This window comes from Peromyscus maniculatus, chromosome 4 (genome assembly GCF_049852395.1).
Source record: "Peromyscus maniculatus bairdii isolate BWxNUB_F1_BW_parent chromosome 4, HU_Pman_BW_mat_3.1, whole genome shotgun sequence".
NCBI classification, from domain to species: Eukaryota; Metazoa; Chordata; class Mammalia; order Rodentia; family Cricetidae; genus Peromyscus; species Peromyscus maniculatus.
In genome coordinates, this window is record NC_134855.1 from 145,281,865 (window position 1) to 145,301,192 (window position 19,328).

Genomic DNA, 19,328 nt, shown 5'->3' on the forward strand with positions numbered 1-19,328 from the left:
AATTTCAGTGGAAAGGCTGACTTCCTGGTGAGGACACAGTCCAGATTCCCTCAGGGGTACTGTTTATCCAAATGGTGTTTAGAATATTCTGCACGTGTCCTCCTTTCTTATCACAATGCATGGCTGATAGGACTCAACCCTTACCCCACTCTCCAGGGACTCTAGAGCCAGACCACCTTTCAGGACCACCATGGAGCTAACCTTTGAGGCCACTCTACAAAGAGTATGCTCCACTGGGAGACTGTACAACCATGCCACTTGCCACCTCAGAAATGAGGTCATGTGTGCAGATGCTCTGCATGGATCTCAGCAGGGTCTGTGTATGTGTTGAGACAATCACAGGCACCAGACATGGTCTGACGGAAAAGTCTCTCATTCTGCGAGCCCATTGGTCCACATCAGCTGCACCTGGCTGTAAGATAAAGAGGCATGTAGCTAGAGTTTTCCTGCCTTGCCCACAGTCAGGACAAATCTCTGTCACCCACCAGTCCCACAGCCGCTCAGACCCAACCAAGTAAACACAGAGACTTATATTGCTTACAAACTGGCAGGCTTCTTGTCAACTATTCTTATATCTTAAATTAATCCATTTTTATAAATCTATACCTTGCCACGTGGCTCGTGGCTTACTGGCATCTTCACATGCTGCTTGTCATGGTAGCGGCTGGCAGTGTCTCCTCCCACCTTCCTGTTCTCTCAATTCTCCTCTCTGTTAGTCCCGCCTATACTTCCTGCCTGGCCACTGGCCCAATCAGTGTTTTATTTATTGACCAATCAGAGCATTTGACATACAGACCATCCCACAGCAGAGGCATGCCTGTCAGTCTGCATAGCAGCAACTCTTCCCATTAGCTTCTTACCTTGATCCAGTGGGGAAGCACTGGCTACCAACAGAGAGAGTGCTGAGTGAAGAATCTCCGCCTTCCAATGGCTCTGAACTGGATATCCCTCTGTGTAGGGATTCTGCATGGTGGTCAGAGAAACTCAACAATGATGGTAAAGCTGGGAGAGTATGCATGTGAGGACATGTCCTGAAGGCCCACACACACAATACTTTTAATGATCACCATGATTTTTCAAAAAGCTGACATTAACAGCCCAAATGAGGTTGAGTATTAGGGGTGGAGATGGTGTGTGTGTATGAGGACTTCAGGGTCAAACTGGAATTGAGGAGGAGAGCCAGGATAAGGATGTGTGCTGTATCCTGAAGCCTTGGGTTCATTCATTTCACTTTGCTACACCAAATCTAATCATACTTTGCAGGTAGATCCTTATTAAAAAAAACGTAAGTTCAAGCCGAGGAAATGGCTCAATGGGTAAAGTGCTTGCCGTGCAAGCGTGAGGACCCGAGTTCAATCCTCAGCACCCATGCACATCTGCAAACCCAGTGTTTGGGGGGCAGAGACACGAGGATCCCTGGGTTTGCTAGCCAGCCACCTTAGCTGATTCAGACAACTGTAGGTTCAGGAGGGAGCCTGTCTCAAAAAGTAAAACAGGGAGCAGTTGAAGAAGATATCCAATGTCAGTCTCTGTCCTCCCACCACATACATGCACACATACACTCGTATGCATGCAAATGCACTCCTCCCCCACCACGCGTGCATGCAAATGCATGCACACACATTCCTTTATTTAGAATACATTCATGCCTCTAATTTTCCATCCACTGTACTAGATACTTAAATGTATTTGAATTTCCCAAATTTGGAAAATCATTGAAATAAAAGTACACTTGAAATGTCACTCACACTGACTTCTCTGGATGCTTTTTGGCTTTATTGTCTCTTTCTGAGCCATGTTTCATAAATATAAGGTTGATATTTGCAATGTGGTTTTCTTCAGTATCCATCTCTTTCTAAAAGCCACCCTTGTAAATATCAGCAGAGTGTTCCTTGTTAAAACCAAGGAAAGCTTATCAGTCCTTATACAGATGTTCCTTGGCTTAGGGAGGCAGTCGCATCCTGATCATGAGTGTGAGGGGCATTGAAAGTACATTTAGTTAGACTCAAGCTAAGGGTCAGCCTTGCTCAGCAATGCAGGGTATTATGGAGTTCCCGTCTCTTCCCCCTCTCATTGCTGACTGGCTGGACGCTGGGGCTCCTGGCTGCTGTCCATCATTTCCACAGTAGTGTAGCACATAGTGCTAGGCAAAGCACAAATAAAAATTCAGAATTTGAAGTGCAAATATATATCACTTAATATATATCACTTTCACATTGCTGTGGAGTTGGAGATGTTCTAAGTCAAACCCCCATCATTGGGTCACTGTCTGTACTTGACAGTTCTTTCAGCCCTTGATGACACCCAGTATTCCTTCTGTATACATCTGCCTGTCCTCTTGGGCCCCCGAGGCCATGGGCCGGTCACTGTTATGAGATTGTTTTAGCTGATATGCAGGTTAATAAGATTGTCTACTACAGTTTTATAGATGCGGGCAGAAGACTCAGGACTCCTGGTCCAGAGATGAGGGGACTTGTTACTTATGACACTGCAGCCAGGATGGCTTCGTGATGATGCTCATGTTCTATGGGGACAATGGGGGTGGGGGTGGGTGTAAAATGATGTTCCAACATGGGAGCTCTGTGTCGTAGCCAGGGAACCCTATGTTAAGAAAACTAAACATTAATATTTATTAGTAGACATTATGGAGATATAAGCTATAAATCATAAAACTCATTTTTTTTAGTTGTGGCCCTGACATCTCATGCTTTATCTTCTGTGCTACTCTTCACTCAAAGGTCACTCAGATCATCAAGAAGCTCCAGGATATGCATGAAGCTCCTGGTAGAGTGTTTCCCTAGTGTGTGCTGAGGCCCCGGGTTCCATATGCAGCACCGTGAAAAATAAATAGAAAAAACTTCACCTGCATTCAATGCCCGGGCTTCCTTTCTCCTGTCTTGTACAGCTCCCCTGTGAGGACCCTGGCTACTCTGACCTGGAACTTTCCCCTCAGATGCTTCTCTCTCTTATGCTGTTTCTTTGTGTCTTTTCTCAGCCCATCCCCAGCCTATACTTTCAGGGTTTATCCCAGCTCAGCTGGCTCTTTGCTTGACAAGGAGCTGGGATAGGACACAGAGCACTCAGAACCAATCTTTGCCCTTCCCTTCCCCCACTGCGGATTTACCTTCCATTGGTGAAGATAGACTCTTGAGTAACACAGTTGACTATTTCATCACGAAGTGGAAAGGCTTCTTGGGGAAGATGGGGCTGGTGGCCCCAAGATGGAGAAAGCAGAGAGGGTGCGTGTGCGATGTGGGGAGTAGTAACTTCAGAGGAAGTGGCCTTCCAGTGGAGCTTGGAGGGATGAACCTGTCGCAAACAAGGAAGCCATCCCCGGGAGATGGCCAATGTACAGCCCCTTCCCCACCTGCTTGTCTTGTCTGCTTTGCTGTAAGCTTTGTGGCTCCCTGTGGGGTTTACACCAGTCCTCTTCTGAGTCTGCAGGAGCTCTGGACTCAGGCATCAGACCCCAAAGAGCCGCTGGCCAAGAATGCAGTGGGCCCTTGGAAGGGTTTCAGAACAGCTAATCAAAAATGATTTATGTCGACTTCTATTTCTTTTAACTTTTAATAAAGAATAATCAAAAGCTATTCTTTAGAGACTGCCAAAAAGGTACAAATGTGCTCTTAAGAGAATTGATGGACGCGATTCTAGTAAGTTTCCAAATGTCATACCATTGCAGGGAGGACTGAGGGTGAAAAGAATATTCATTACCAATGGATTGTGGGAATGTCACCTAAATATTTGCTGGCTGGGAGACTCCTGGAGCAATCAGACCATTTCAGCTGGAAATTCTATACCTGATTACTTATTTACTTACTTATTTTTTTGATTCTTGAACCTCAAACTAGCTTGCAAGATTGCAAGACACTGTATTAGAATATCTCCTATTCAGTGAGTGTCCAATTTGTTGTGTAGAACCAGCAACAGTTTCCCTTTTATTAAAGACAGCATTGTCCTCATTTCTGCCAATTACAAATCAATTGCAAGCCTGGCTCTTCTCTGAAATAATGACATCCTTTTTTTCTTCTTGTGCTATATCTTATCTTGTTGTGAAGGGGATAATGTCGTGGCACAAGAGATGAATGGAGAGGGAACAGCAAAACAGTGAGGCCCTAATAGATACCTTGGTAGATAATTAGGAAGTGAGCAAATAGAACATGCATTAGGCACAGCTTTTCTCTAGGTGTTTCCCAAGACAGAGAGATCCTACTTGAGGTGGAACGGTGTGTGTGTGTGTGTGTGTGTGTGTGTGTGTGTGTGTGTGTGTGTTCTAGGGATAACAAAGCATAAATATTTCTAGGTCATTTTCTTCCATGGATAAGCTGGCTTACCCATATCAAACAATGCAAGCTGAGAGGAATTGGAATACAAGCTGCTTTTACAGGGGGGTGGGGTGGGGGGATTTTGATTTCATGGGCAACTGTTACCCTGAGAGGAACACTGGTAAGCATGAGATTGAACCAGAGGTTGTTTAGGCTGTAAGACCCCTTTGTTCTGTTTAGAGCATGTATTCCATCCCTGGGTGAATTGGAATATATGTTTCTCTCTGGCCAGATCTTTGTAAGCACACAGAATCTCTGGTGTCTGTGAACAGGACTCAGTCATCCTTAGGTCAGGAATATGGCTCTGTACATAATCCTGGGCTGGGTTTAGCCTTCTCTTGGGGTTGGGTACCTTTGGTGCAGTGAAAAAATTTCAACCCCAGGAAGTTGTCATAGAAATAAGGCAGCTTTTAATTGGTATGTTCTGGGGTGCTTATTTGCCTACTTGCTTTTCCCTGAAGGGCTGAGGATGAGATTAGTCTTCAAGTTGTTGAACCCAGACCAAGGTGAGCCACATTGGCATCATTTGGGAAGCTGTTAGAAATGAGAATTATTTGCCTTCACGAAGCCTCTGGAATCACTGTGTATGTGATTCTGATGAACACTGAAAACTGAAGACCATGGGTCTGGAATGATGGATAAGAGTTCAAAAAACCTTATCTACCTACTGATCTTTCAGCTGCTATAACTTGATACTGTGAGACATGTGTGCATATATATCACGTTCCTTCTTATGTATCTGTTTCTGACTTATAGACTTCCACTATTTCCAGAGAAGTAGGCCTGTGATTTCCTGCAAGATGAAATGAGATGATTTTCAAACAAATGAAGGTGTCTGGAACCTTGCAGGGTCTACCTTCTGTTACAGAGCTGTTGCTGGAGAGCTTCTCTCCAGGTTCCACCAAACCCCGAAGTCCCACTATCCACATATAAAATAATCACTCAGACACTTACATTATTTATAAACTGTATGGCCGTGGCAGGCTTTTTGCTAACTGTTCTTATATCTTAAATTAACCCATTTCTATAAATCTATACCTTGCCACATGGCTGGTGGCTTACCGGTGTCTTTACATGTTGCTTGTCCTGCCGGTGGGCGCAGTCTCTCTCCTCCTTCTTCCTGTTCCCCCAATTCTCCTCTCTCTTTGTCCCGCCTATACTTCCTGCCTGGTCACTGGCCATCAGTGTTTTATTTATATAGAGTGATATCCACAGCACAGAGCCCTTGAGTCTGTCTGTGCTTGTTCCACATTGGACAGCAAATGGGTGCTGGTTTTGAATGGCCTGTTTATGGAATAGATCATCTAGGTATAGTTCCTCCTTCAGCAAAGTCACATAAAGCTATGCTCTGATGGGGCTTACAGACCAGCTTCAGTAGACCTGGGAACTTGCTAAAGATGAAGAATCCCAGGCCTACCCATCAAACCAGACAACCCCAATCTGCAATTTTAACAAGGTCTCTACTCTAAGCCATGTTTTTTGATTTTTTTCCTCCATCTTTACTCCAAGATATTTTCAAATGTATTAGAGACAGTGTCTTACTATATAGCCCAGGCTGGCTTCAAACACTCCACCTTCTTGTGTCTGCCTCCCAAGTGTTGGGGTCAAAAATGTTCACCATCACACTTGCTTAATTAGGACTATTAATTATTATGACCCATAGCATACTTTACCAAACATCAGTTTGTTACGATGAAAGTAGCCTGATTGACTAGGGTCAATCTGAGCTCCCAAATTGATGAGGTCTAAAGTGGGGCTAGAGAACCCACTTTTCTAGTTCACAAGCGATGCTAATGTAATCCATCTTGAGCACCAGCCTTGAAAAGCACTGGTGTAGGCTATTCCGAAAGCAGGCCTTTTTCCACACCCACCCTGTTTTCCCTCTGCGAAGCAGGCTATTTCAATGCTCTACTTCATGTTTATGTGTTTGCCTGTTTGTTGTTTTGCTAGAATCTTTACCCAGCCTGTAAATTCCTTTGGGCAGAAATTATACCTTCCACACCCCACAGTCTCTCATTTTCTGTTTTGTAAAATAATGAGTACATTTCCAGAGTGATTAATAATAGAATAGGGAAAGAGGAGAAAACTCGGAGTCCAAGCTCCACTGAACAGCATCTACAAATGGATATCAGCTGCAGTTCTCCTAAAAACTTCCACTGCTAACAAGTTCCCTAGAGCTGCCAAGGTGGCTGGTCCAAGGACCACCCTTCGAGAACTTTCCCAGGGATTTTAAAAGGATGAATCAATCCCTAGTGTGCTAGCCAGTGAGCACAGTGATGAGTGAAAACTAAGCATTCAAAAACGCCAGTTAGGGACAGGTGTGGTAACGCAACTATATTCCAGGGATGCCAGGGTAGGAGGCTCATGAGATTGAGACCAGTTTGGGCTATCCAGTAAGTAAAGAGGCTAGCTTGGACAATAGGTTACATCTAACCTTAAAGACCTTAAAATACAATCATATTTGCTTGCCTTTTAGTCCATGTTCACATTAATCCTAAATGAAACAAAATATGTATCCAGTTCATTTATACAGTTCTTGTGTGTGTGTGTGTGTGTGTGTGTGTGTGTGTGTGTGTGTGTGTGTGTGTCTTGTGTTGTGTTAGGAAACAATGTTTTATTGTAGAAAACTTGAGCTTTCTGCATGGCCGGTATTTTACCATGGTCAGTTTCCATTAAAAACAACAGCACAACCTGTGGAAACAAATTATTCAGAAGCCAAATATTCATAGATTTCAAGGCAATGCTTCTTGGAATTCAGGGGCATCATGTGGTGATTTACTGTAGGAGAAGGTAGAGATAGGAAAGTGCCAAGCATCGAGGATGCTCTTATTGTCCTTTCTAGAGTCTCTTTAGAAGCCAGAGTTCTCATTCCCCAAGCCTGTGCATGTAGGCTGCCCAAGGCTCCAACTCCCCTTCTTAGGAACCAACTTCAATGAATGGTAAGTTTCCTCATCTTGCTATGACTACAATTGGCCACAGTGGTGGTTCAAGTGTTAGCCCCTGGTTTCTAGGCAAGGATTACTTTTTCCACTAGTGACACCCTTTTTAACCATAGAAAAATTTACTCTGGATATACAGGATATATGACAGGCATATAAATCAAACATTCACTGGAAATAAATTATAAAGAAATATTTTATTGCTTGGCATGAATATATAATTTTATATTGAAGATCAAAGCAAATTTGAGTATCTAATCAAATGGATATGCTTACTAATTTTGTATAATGAATTAAATCTTGGCTAAATATTTGATACGGCAGGATGGAGAGCCTCTTCAACACTTTTTAGAGTTGATCAATATTTTAAATTTATAATTGTCAATGACAAGAACTCTACTTTAAATAAATATATAGTACAAAATGGCAGAAGTATGTTTAGGACCATTTCAGAAATTGTTGGATTTAATAATTTAAAAAAACCATCAACTCAAGTCAGCTACTCAAACAACAGTTGTAACAATCAAACGTGGCATGAACAGTCAAACATGGCATGGGGACATGCACAGAGCCCAGTGTTCATGCCATAGCCTAGAGTCTCAGTGAAGGACTGTCTGAGGTGTTGGCCCATCAGCATGTCTGTAGGGGATTGTCTTGACTGCCTAGCTAAGACACTGTCAAAAAGTGGGAGGCATCATTCCTTGGTTTTATACCCTGGACTGCAGACAAATAGACAAAGCTAGTTCAATGATAAATGTGTATGCATTCATTTCTCCTTGCTCTTGACTAAGGATGTCACCAGGCGCTTTAAACTTCTGCCCTGTGACTCCCTGATAGGATGGATTTAACACAGAATTGTGAGTCAGATAACCTCCTTTCTCCGCTAAGTTGCTTTATGTCAAGGTATTTCATCACAGCAAAAGAAAGGAAAATAGGATGTTCCTTGTGTCAATCAAGCCCATGGACCTAGATTTCAGGTCCCTTCCTTGTTTAACCAAATTCCTCTTGTCTTCTCCTTTGCATTTTCTATTCTGCCCTTACCTGGGACTGGAACAGTGGCTATGGCATGTGCTTCTTACACATTTACTGTGTTTGAATCCCTTCACATGGCCATAGCACGCAGACATCCAGGTCTCTTCCTCTCTGAGTGTCTATCTCCTAGTCTTGTCGTATGCCCATGATTTCTTCCTCTGGAATGCCACATTCCTGCCTGCCTGTCTTGACCTTCAGCTTTCACCTGCTCTTCCCTGCCTTGTTTGAGCCAGTCACACTCACCAGCTCTTCCCATTAGTGCTCATCTCTCTGAATTTCACCTCCATTTCTCCTTGCCCACTGTCCATCACTGCACTATTTCTGCCTTGACTCTGGGCCCTCCTGCTTGTTCCTGCCCCGCTGTTACCTGCTCCCAATATGACAAGTATGATTATCAAAAGGCCTGTTTTCCAGAGATTCTATAAGACAACCTGCAATTTCCTATCCTTCAGTGGGAGAAAGGTTCTCAGTTCAGGAGCTGAACAGAAAAAAAAAATGTGAACAGTTCAGGGGAAGGCACTTAATCCTCTTCAGTTCTGCCAGAATCTGACATCATTAAGAAGATAAGTAAATAATACTAGAGGCAACATCAAGATAAAATGTAAATGTGCACAATGCAGCTTTTGCACTTAACCAGCCCTTTCTCTTAGTATTGGTTTCTTATTGCTACTGAAATAAATTCTACAAACCTAACGGCTCAGAACTAATTTATTTCTCTGCCATTGTTGAGATGAACAGTCAGAAAAGAGCTTCAGTGAGTTCTGAATATGGCACCAAGATGTTGATAGGCTGTGTTCCTTGAGGATGTGTCCAGCCTGTGACCCATAGACTGCATGTGGCTGAGGGTAGCTATGAATGCACCCCACCACAAAACTATAAACGTAAAAGTTGTGAAGTTTTTGCAGTTGTTTTTGTATTTGGTTGTATGGTCCTTTTGTTAATTCCAAAAAAAATACTTATTTTTATTTTATATGTATGAGTATGTTGCCTTCATGAATGTTTGTGTACCCTGTACATGCAGTGCCTGAGGTGGCCAGAAGAGGGCATTAGATGTACTGCAACTGGAGTTACAGATGATTATGATCTGCCCTATGGGTGCTGGGAATTGAACCCACATGCCCTGGAAGAACAGACAGTTCTCTTAACTGCTGAATAATTTCTCTAGTCTCGATTGCAGGTTTTTTTTTTTTTATTGTGAACTTTGTAGATGATAATGTTGTTTTACAATGACAAAAGGTTGATATGCTTGTAAGTGTCTGGGAAGATAAATGATACCATGACCTCTGCTTTGGCTTCTGACTCCCTCCTTCAGGTTCAAGTGAGCAGTTGCCTCCCTCTGAGCTGTCCTTCTATCCATACCTTCTCTGACTCTCACTCTCCCCAACTTGCCACTTTAACATGAGAACCTGTGTGATACATTGGTCTCGGGTAGATAATCCAAAATTGCATTCCAATCTTAAAATCCTTGACTGAATTGTGTCTTTCAAGTCTCTCTTGCCAGGTATGAATGTGTGTGTGTGTATATATATACATATTCACAGGTTCTGGGTATTAGAGTTTGGGCATCTTTGGGAGGGGAGCTATTCTTCCACTGACAACATTTTTTTTGTTTGCTAATTTCATGGTTAAATTGCAAAACTCTTATAACACCAAAATGTTCCTTTGTTAAGTGTTTTGTGTACCTTCTCATTTATTCCTCACAGTGACTCCACAGGTGGGCAGTTTTTGACAAATGTATTGTGTAAGGGAAGAAAAGGGGAGGAGGAAAAGAAATGAAAGCATTATAAATAAATCAGGACAATATCTAACTAATCCTCTATCATTGACTCATCTGTATGTGTTGTAGTGTTCTCGCATTGACTTGCTAAGAAATGGTGAAAACAGAACACTTGGGGTGACCTGTATCTTCTGAAATCCCCTCCCCTATCCATTCTGCATCTTTTCCAAATCAGGGTTCAAGTCTCACATTTTCCAGAATCTTTTTTACCTCCTTATCACACTACTGTAAGGGGGGGGGCAGAGTTCTTTAGTATCTGGTAGCTTTTTGTACCTGGGTCTAAGTTGTATTATCTCTTGTAAGGATACCCCAAAGCATGCACAGGTGGTCAGGAGCTATAGTCCCAGTTGCTCCTGACCACTTACATGACTTTATTCTGGTCATGCTGGGTCATTTCTGGCATGGGAGGGGGAGCTATTGCTACCTCTCTTGCTGTCCTGACTTTTGAAAATGCCATTTACTTTAATATTTGGATATGTAGAGGTGATCCAGTTTGAGGTAGAAAGTCCTAAGAATGCTAAAACAATAACGTGAAGGAAGCTGTCCCCTTTGACTCCCCTGACTAGTTGGAAGCAGGCCTTCCCTTTGGTGGGAGCTTTGGTGACTCTGTGCCCTGTGTCTTGGTTTACTGTATCCTCATGGGGTTGGTACAGACTGCCTTATCAGCTGCCTTGCCCATTCTTGTATCCCCATCTTAACATGTCCCTGATGGGAGGTGGACTGGAAAATGACATGAAAAAATGTATTATGCGCATAGAGAGATTATTTACTTCATGGAAGAAGCAACAGAGATCTCATCTGGAAAGACTTGGGGTCTGGGAATCATAAATAGCCAGGTTTCTCTAAATCCAACCAGACAATTAAAACCCTCCATTTCACTTTAGAGATAAAAATTACATTAAAGCAGGCAATGGGGATAAAGTCTTAGGAAAAAGTGTTTGAATTGATGCTGGAAAGCCTGGATGAGGGATGTGTTTGCTCTACATATTTACTTAACCTCTTTGACATTTGATTCTTCTGAGAAGAGCAGCAATAATACACACCTCAACAAGGCTGTGAAGATTAAAATGGAGAATTATACAAAAGCACCCAGCTCAGATCTGCCACATACTAGGTGCTTAGTAAATATCCACTCAAAATGCATCCACATGCATGCCTTACCAGTTGTGACAGCTTGCTACTGTGAAAGAATCCATTTAACCCAAAACATCACACCTAAAATTCAGGTTGCTGAAGACAAACGCCTATGTGTGTTTGCCCTGATCTTGCAAATCTTGGTAGAGTCGGCATAGGAAAATGAATGGAATTCTGTCTCTTGGGGACTCATAGTCTCAAGTGGGGAACAGTCATAGACCAGGGTGAGTGGAATGTTTGCACAATACATTGAGGCACAGCTGCCTTTAAGATGGTGGTGTGATTGATGAGGGAACTTCCTAGAGATGGTGGCAAACAGAACATGGATTAGTGGGAGAGGGGCTGTTGTCAGGGACATAGAACATTGCAGGCAGAGGAAAGGAAACATGGTGAAGAGGAAAGGGAGAACAACCCCAGTCCATAGTGGCAGCCTGGGACAGATGGGGGGTCAAAGCCTGTGGGTCGGTGAGACATTGATCACCAGCTGAGGAGCTGAGAGCAAGGCTGATTACTAATGCTCTATGTGGGCTGGATTTTTGTTAATCTGCTGAAGCCTGTCTTTGGGGAAATACTGTGGTTTCTGCTTGTGAGATAAAGGAAAATAGGAGGGAGGGGGGGGTTAAGGGAATATAGCTGACTACAAGTGTGTGCTGAACAAGGAGCTGAGGCAGTTAGAAGAAACCTTTGTCCCAGTTCCTTCCAACTAGGCACCCCTCCTTTTGAATCATCTCTTCTTGCCCTCCCTCTCTTCCTTCCTTCATATGTTTTGAGAAAGTGTTCATTATGTAGGCTGGCCTCAAACTTGTAAACCTCCTGCCTCAGCTTCTAGAGTACTGGCCTGACAGACATGTAGTAGTGCATTTAATGGGTTGGGTTTATTTTTTAAGTCAGAACCATAGTTCAGACTAGATAGAAACAATTTGTCATTCTTTTTTTTTTTTTTTTTTTTTTTTTTTTTTTTTTTTTTTTTTTTTTTTTTTGGTTTTTCGAGACAGGGTTTCTCTGTGTAGCTTTGCGCCTTTCCTGGAACTCACTTGGTAGCCCAGGCTGGCCTCGAACTCACAGAGATCCACCTGGCTCTGCCTCCCGAGTGCTGGGATTAAAGGCGTGCGCCACCACCGCCCGGCTGTCATTCTTTTTAAAGGAAGTCCTAGGCCCCTGCAACATGCAAGGGTCATGGGATCTATCTATGTTGAAGGTTGCCAAGAAGCCTCTGATGTTATGATTTCTTCTCTCCTTCCCTTTATGTGTCTTCAGCAATGGAATGGCAGAGACACGGCCCTCATGGTCACTCGTGTGGTCAACCACAGGCGCTTCTCAGCCACAGTCAGTGTGGCAGACACCTCTCAACGCAGTGTCTCCAAGTATCGCTGTGTAATCCGCTCAGATGGTGGGTCTGGTGTGTCCAACTACGCAGAGCTGATCGTGAAAGGTGAGTGCCACCAGACCACAACTGTACCAAGTGGCTGGTTTCAGGACCTTCTTCACTCCATTTTGACACAGAAAGCCTTCTCTTACTTGTTGCTTCCTCCTCCTCCCAACAGCACAAGACAGGCTTCCAGTCACTGATCCCCAGAACATTCTCCCATATGGGATACTTACATGAGGGATATATACCACAGAAGCAACCTCCGAATTTGACTTGCGTTTGTATTTCAAAGCAAGATGATCACATGTCCTTTGTGATTTAGGGATGTCCTACTGAAATGTTCTCATAGAATTATTTGTGAGGGTTTTTTAACTGCAAGTTCCATATAATGGCAATATTTTAGGAAGGTTGTTGAAGTAGTGAGCCTATCTCCCAAATGGTCTTTAGTCAATGTTCATCAGTTTTCTTGTGCTTGTTTACCTTGAGGTACTATTTCCATGCTTTGCATTATAATCAGTACACACCTGGTCCCCTGTCTTAATTACTTTTTTGCTGCTAGGACAAAACACCATGACTGAGGCAACTTATAAAATAAAACATTTAATCCGAGGCTCATAGTTCCACAGGGTTTGGGTCCATGATCATCATTTTGGGAAACATGGCTGCAGATAAGTAGGCAGGGTGATGGAGCAGGAGCAGAAAACTTACATCTTTTTTTTTTTGTTTGTTTGTTTGTTTGTTTTTTGAGACAGGGTTTCTCTGTGTAGCTTTGTGCCTTTCCTGGAACTCACTTGGTAGCCCAGGCTGGCCTTGAACTCACAGAAATCCACCTGGCTCTGCCTCCCAAGTGCTGGGATTAAAGGTGTGAGCCGCCACTGCCGCCGCCACCACCACCTGGCTGGGAGCTCACATCTTGATCTACAGGCACCAGGCAAAGAGAGAGCTAACTAGGAATTGCCTTGGCTTTTGAAACCTCAAAGTGCATCTAGTCCAAAAAGGCCACACCTACTAATCCTTCCCCAGAAGTTCTATCAACTAGGGACCAAGTATTCAAATATATGATCCTATGGGGGCCATTCTCATTCAAACCACCACATTTCCCTTCCCTGCCTCTTTGAAGAGGTTGCGAATCTTACTCCTGTTCAATCATGCGTATCAGGCATATATCATTTATGCTGATTCAAATGAGCAGTATCACTCATAGGCTCACATATTTAAACACTTTGCTTTAAGTTTCCGGCACTGTTTGAAAAGACTGTTTAGGACGTGGAGCCTTGTTAGAGAAAGTACCTCACTGGCAATGGGCTTTGAGAAGTCATAGCCTCAGCCTCGCCCAGGTTCTACTTTGGTCTCTCTGCTTTGTATTTGTGACTGAAGATGTGAACTCTCATCTTCCCGTTCTGGCTGCTTGCTGTTATGCCTCCTCCACCATATGAACACCCATGCTACAACCACAAGCCAAAATAAACTCTGCCCTCCTTAAGTTGCCTCTGATCATGGTGTTATCACATCAACAGAAAAGTAACCAATGCACATTCTGTCCAGTGCATTTTCCTCTTTTTAAAAATTTCCATACTCACAGTCATTTAAGTATTTCCAGGTGTTTCTATTTTCTTCCTTTGAGTGTATGAAAATTTATATCTCAGCACAGTTCTTCCAAAACAACAACTAATAATAATTTTAATTTTTTTTTGTATTATACAGAACCAGATTCTTTCCTTAGATAAATTCTCTGGAAGTTGAATTTGTAGACCAAAGCATATGAATATCTTTATGGATTTTCTTCTCTGTATTGTAATATTGCTTTTGCAAAGAATGGTTTGGCGGTTTACACAGGCAGCAATAGTGTATGAATGTATTCATTTTATCACTGCTATGTTCACTGATTAAACTTTTAATATAGCAATATTTAGTGAATGAAATAATGAACCTGTTCATATTGTGCCAGCTGTAGAATAATACCTGCTGTGTTTGAAGGGAGAAAAAAATTGCTTGATTCTCAGAAGGCTCTAGTTGTTTGTTGTTGCTGCCTCTGCTGCTGCTTTGTTTTTACTTGAGCATGGATTGGTGTAAAAACTTTGACTTCTCTTTGCTGGCTCTGTATGACTAGTGGCTTCAATGGGACCAGAATGGAGATCCCTGTCTGGACTCTCTATTCTAAACTAGCCTGACTCTGGGTGGATAGTCACATGGAGGATGATGTACAAAGAATTCACATCACTTTGTCTCCTTTCTTACTGGGATGGCCAATAGTGACTGTCAGTTTGACAGGGTCTAGATTCACCTATGAGACAAGCCTCTGGCTGTGCCTGTTGGTAGTTATCTAGATTTTGTTGGCCGTAGGACATATGTAGCTGGAGAGCTTCTCTCTGGGTCTGCCAAGCCCCCATGGTCCTGCAACCCACTTATAAAATAAACACACAGATGCTTATATTATTTAAACTGTTTGGCCTAATGGCTCAGGCTTCTAGCTAGTTGTTCTTATATCTTAAATTCACCCATTTCTATTAATCTATAAGTTGCCACGTGGCTCATGGCTTACTGGTATCGTTACATCTTCTCATGGCAGTAGCTGGCAACGTCTCTCTGCCTCAGCCTTCCAGTTCCCAGACCTCTCCTCTCTTTGTCCCGCCTATACTTCCTTTCTGGCTACTGGCCAATCAGTGTTTTATTTATTAATCAATCATCCATAGCACTTCCCCTTTTTCTTTCTTTTTTTCAAAAAGAAAGGTTTTACCTTTAACATAGTAAAATTATATATAACAGAACAATTATCAAGCAAGAATTACAGTTACAATATTTAGTCTATTAATAATATCTAGTCTATTTGACAAAATTAAAGAAAATATCCTATTTATCTTATATTTGTGAGTCTAAGGTTTTATATCTAAGGTTTTATCTCATATCATAACTAAGGAAATTATAACTATCTAGTCTTCAACTACATCAGAGACCTCAGAAGGACATAATATTACCTGAGAAATGGAACAAGGATGCAAGCAACTTTTGGGAGTCTTACGAGAGTAGACAGAGACAGCTGGCAGCCTGGACAATCATCCAAAGTTTCTCTGTAAAGTTGGGGCATCTGTCTTCAGCCCACAGGCCTAGAGTCTCTCAGTCATGCTCCAGACTTCTCTGGATTTTAGTATGTCTCTTGTTTGATATTGGTTGTAGTTCCATCTTATCTAGGTCATTATCCTTTATTACTCCTGGACAATATTGATCATCATTCCTGTTGTATATAGTCTTGTATTAGGTTAGAACTTTTTTATTTAGACAAAAGGGGGAGATGTAGTGGGTAGCTGTTCCAGCTTTGACCTGGAAGCCCCCATTGAGGCTTCAGTAACTGTCACGCCTACAAGGTGGAGCTGAGAGAAGACTCCTAAAGACCAGAAATCTGGAGGGGCTGGCTCTCTTGGTTCCTGGATCCTGGACATTGGAGGTAGACTGAACAGAGTTCTCCAGAGAACACTGCTGGACTGTGCCTCACCTTTCCCAGACCCTATAACCTATCCCTTCAATTGTAAGTTACCCTACAAAATAAACCTCCCTTTTAACTATGTGGAGTTGCCTTAATAATTCTACCAATAGACATACTTGTGAGAGATTATCTACATTAAATCAGCAGGGGAAAGGTTACCTTAACTATGGGCAGCATTGTTATGTGAGCTGAGGTCTTGGACTGAATAATAAGAAAATGAGCCTAGTACCAGCATTTATCACCCCCTGCCCCGCCCCCACTTCCCGACTGTGGATGGAGGGCAACCAGCTGCCTCAAGTTGCTGCTGCCATGACTATCTACCATGATGGACTTTACTCTGGGACTGTGAGCCAAACTAAACCTTCCCTTCAATTGCTTTTGCCAAGATGTCTTCTCCCAGCACAGCAACAGGGAAAGTAAATAATGCACCTACACAGCTCTTACTGCACTTCACAGGAATGGCTTTCCTTTGCTTGTGCTTCATTTCAGTCCCTTTTCAGACATGAGCTCTGGCAGTGTGAGGGTGTCATCTGGTCTCTCTTAAGGGCTCCCGTTCAAGGCTTCTACCTAGTATGAATTCTGTATTCATTGAACCACAGAATTTGCTACTGTTTGACTACTTTCATCGGCATGGTCTATCATTTCATGAGTCTCAGCCTTAAGATTTCTGTGGCCTGATTGATGTGTGAGTGGATTATTGGTTTCAGCAGGCATTTATTTCCATCACCAGAATGTCATGAACCTTTAAGCCAAAGATCAACAAATTAGGTGGTCATGAACAAAATAATACCAAAAAAAGCACCTTTAAGTTCATTCACATGAAGTGCCATTAATATATAAAAGAAACCATCACTTTGATCGCATTATGCTCAGATCTTTACTTTTCTGGTCCCAGAAGATTGATGTGTGTGACATAGTGGCCTTTGTAGGCCTTTCAAACACTCAGGGAATGTGTAATTTCCTGAGCTGTCACCTGGAACACTCTTTGTGCATTGTCATAGTTGATTTCCCACTCTGCTTTGGGGGTCCGACAGTGGAATGCCCTATTCTCTTATGCTCTCCTCCGTCTTACTGGTGTAAAAACTTTGACTTCTCTTTGCTGGTTCTGTGTGACGGGTGGCTTCAATGGGGCCAGAATGGAGATCCCTGTCTGGACTCTCTATTCTGAACTATCCTAACTCCAGGTGGATAGTCACATGGCAGATGATGTATAAAGAATTCACATCACTTCATTTCTTTTCCTACTGGGATAGTCAGTAGCAACTGTCAATTTGACAGGGTCTAGAGTCACCTATGAGACAAGCCTCTGGCTGTGCCCATCAGGAGTTATCGAGATTTGGTTGGCCGTGGGACATACCTGTGAGGCACCTTGCATGTACCTGACTGGCATGAAGTGGTGATGAGGTGATGGGAAGGACCACGGGAGTCAGTGCTATACCCCAAAGTTTGTACTCACAGAAAAATGGGGCCAGAAAATACTTGATTTTTTCTTTTCCTGTGTCTTCTTCTCAGAGTCAGGGTGAAGAGGTGTGGCAGTGCTGATCTATAGGCTACTGGGGCAGGGGGATTGCTGAAGCAATGCTTTTTTGGCTTGGAGAGGTGACCACAGTCTTTGTCATTTGTTAGCTGTGCCAACCGAGGTCTAGGGGACAAAGGGGACAGTGTGAGCTCTGGTCCCAGGTGCATTAGTCACATGTGTCACTGTGACCCAGCAGCCTTTGCTGCTCCATAACCCCTTCCCCTGCAGCCCATGCTCTCTCCTTTGAGAGGTGTGCTGGGAGGTTCTGTGGCTTCTCCACAGCAGGCAATGGTGCATGATACTTTCTGCAATCTGGCCCTGTTTTATGACTCTTTGGTGAAATCCATCCACTTTTTTTGGCATAGGATTTCACTTTTTTAAGTACCCTTTTTCCACATTTTAATATTGAGTGGGTGATAAGCCGTTTGTTTGGTCCCTTGAATATAGATGCGGCCCCTCACATATGTTGTCTCGTTTTATCTTAATTGCAGCTGTGCACATTGGTTTTATTTCAACTTCATTTATAGTTGAGAGAGCCAGGATAGCAGGGTTGAGGAGCTGAGGGTCATCCTAAGGGGAAAGCCGAGGGTTAGCTCTGAGTCTGAGATGTGCTACTGTAGCTGTGTTGGGGGTGGGGAGGGGCTGAGGATTAGGGCTTTGTTGGCTCCTGGTATCACAGTGCTATAGTCAGTGCCAAAGGGGTGCAGATAACAGGCAAGCAGGTAGACACACCAGACCCCCATAGACATAAGGCAGTGAGAGGCAGGGTCGCTCACAGGTACCAGTGCCCAGTGGTCACTTGAAGGCAGGGGATGGAAGCATTTGAGGGCAAGGTCTTATGAAGAAGGACTCTCCCACTAAATGCTCTTAGCCTTGGCCGAGCCAGTGGCTTACATGCTTCCATACTGAAATATTTGAATTTAAAAATGAAAAGAATAGTAGCCATCCTTTTTATCAAGGAAAGAAGAAATATCTGAAAAGCAATAAAAACCGACTTCTGAAGGGCCACTTGCTGTTGGAGCTATGGCCCACATTGTTATTCCTCCTCCTGAGTGATGATGGATTTTGTTCATCACACAGATTGTGTGGGCTGAGGATCAGGTGTGGATATCCAGCTGACTTTGGGGCATCAGGAGAAGAAAATGATCCTTATGTGGTTTTTCTTCCACATACACAGTAATGCCTGAGTTAAGATGCCTAGCTTGGAATCCTGGACCTATCCTGATCCATCTCTGTGACTTTGAACATGGTATAAACCTCTAGGGGCCCCAGCAGATACATCTGGAAACAGGGTTATAGGATTTTGTTCCTGGGAGGGTGTTGTGAGAGTGAAATGAGATGACCAATGCAGGAGTGTTCAGAGCTGTGTCTAATACACATGCTCTAAGATGCTAGCTAATTAATGGCACATCAGGTGGGACTCAGTGAGTGGGACAGACATCTCACCCCATACCTCTGTGGACTTGGAGACATCATTTAAGGCATATGTAAAGTAGAGGATGGTGCTTAATCCCCATGTAGTAATGATTGAGCATACGGAAGGAGAGATGTATAAAAATGTAGCTTGGGAACATCAGCATTATGGGGGGCCACATTGGTCGGAGTTCTCTGGGTCTCCTCTAGTGTCTACTCACAGAAACTTAGTAGATGGTCCTGCTATCATCAGCACCACCTGGTTACATGGCCACCTCTTATACTCTGTGACATTCATTCAAATTGTGACTGCTCTATGAGAGCTCACAGCCTTTCCCC

At 43.2% G+C, this 19,328-nt stretch overlaps 1 protein-coding gene across 8 annotated transcripts in view; it reads left to right on the forward strand.

Annotated features, from left to right (window-relative positions):
* Ptprt (protein tyrosine phosphatase receptor type T) overlaps positions 1–19,328 on the forward strand; it is a 1,096,883-nt gene that overhangs the window by 395,892 nt on the left and 681,663 nt on the right. For all 8 annotated transcript variants that reach the window (XM_042276726.2, XM_042276732.2, XM_042276733.2 and 5 more), the window contains exon 6: positions 12,465–12,639. In XM_042276726.2, the coding sequence (XP_042132660.1) occupies positions 12,465–12,639 (175 nt within the window). The remainder of the gene's footprint in view (positions 1–12,464; positions 12,640–19,328) is intronic.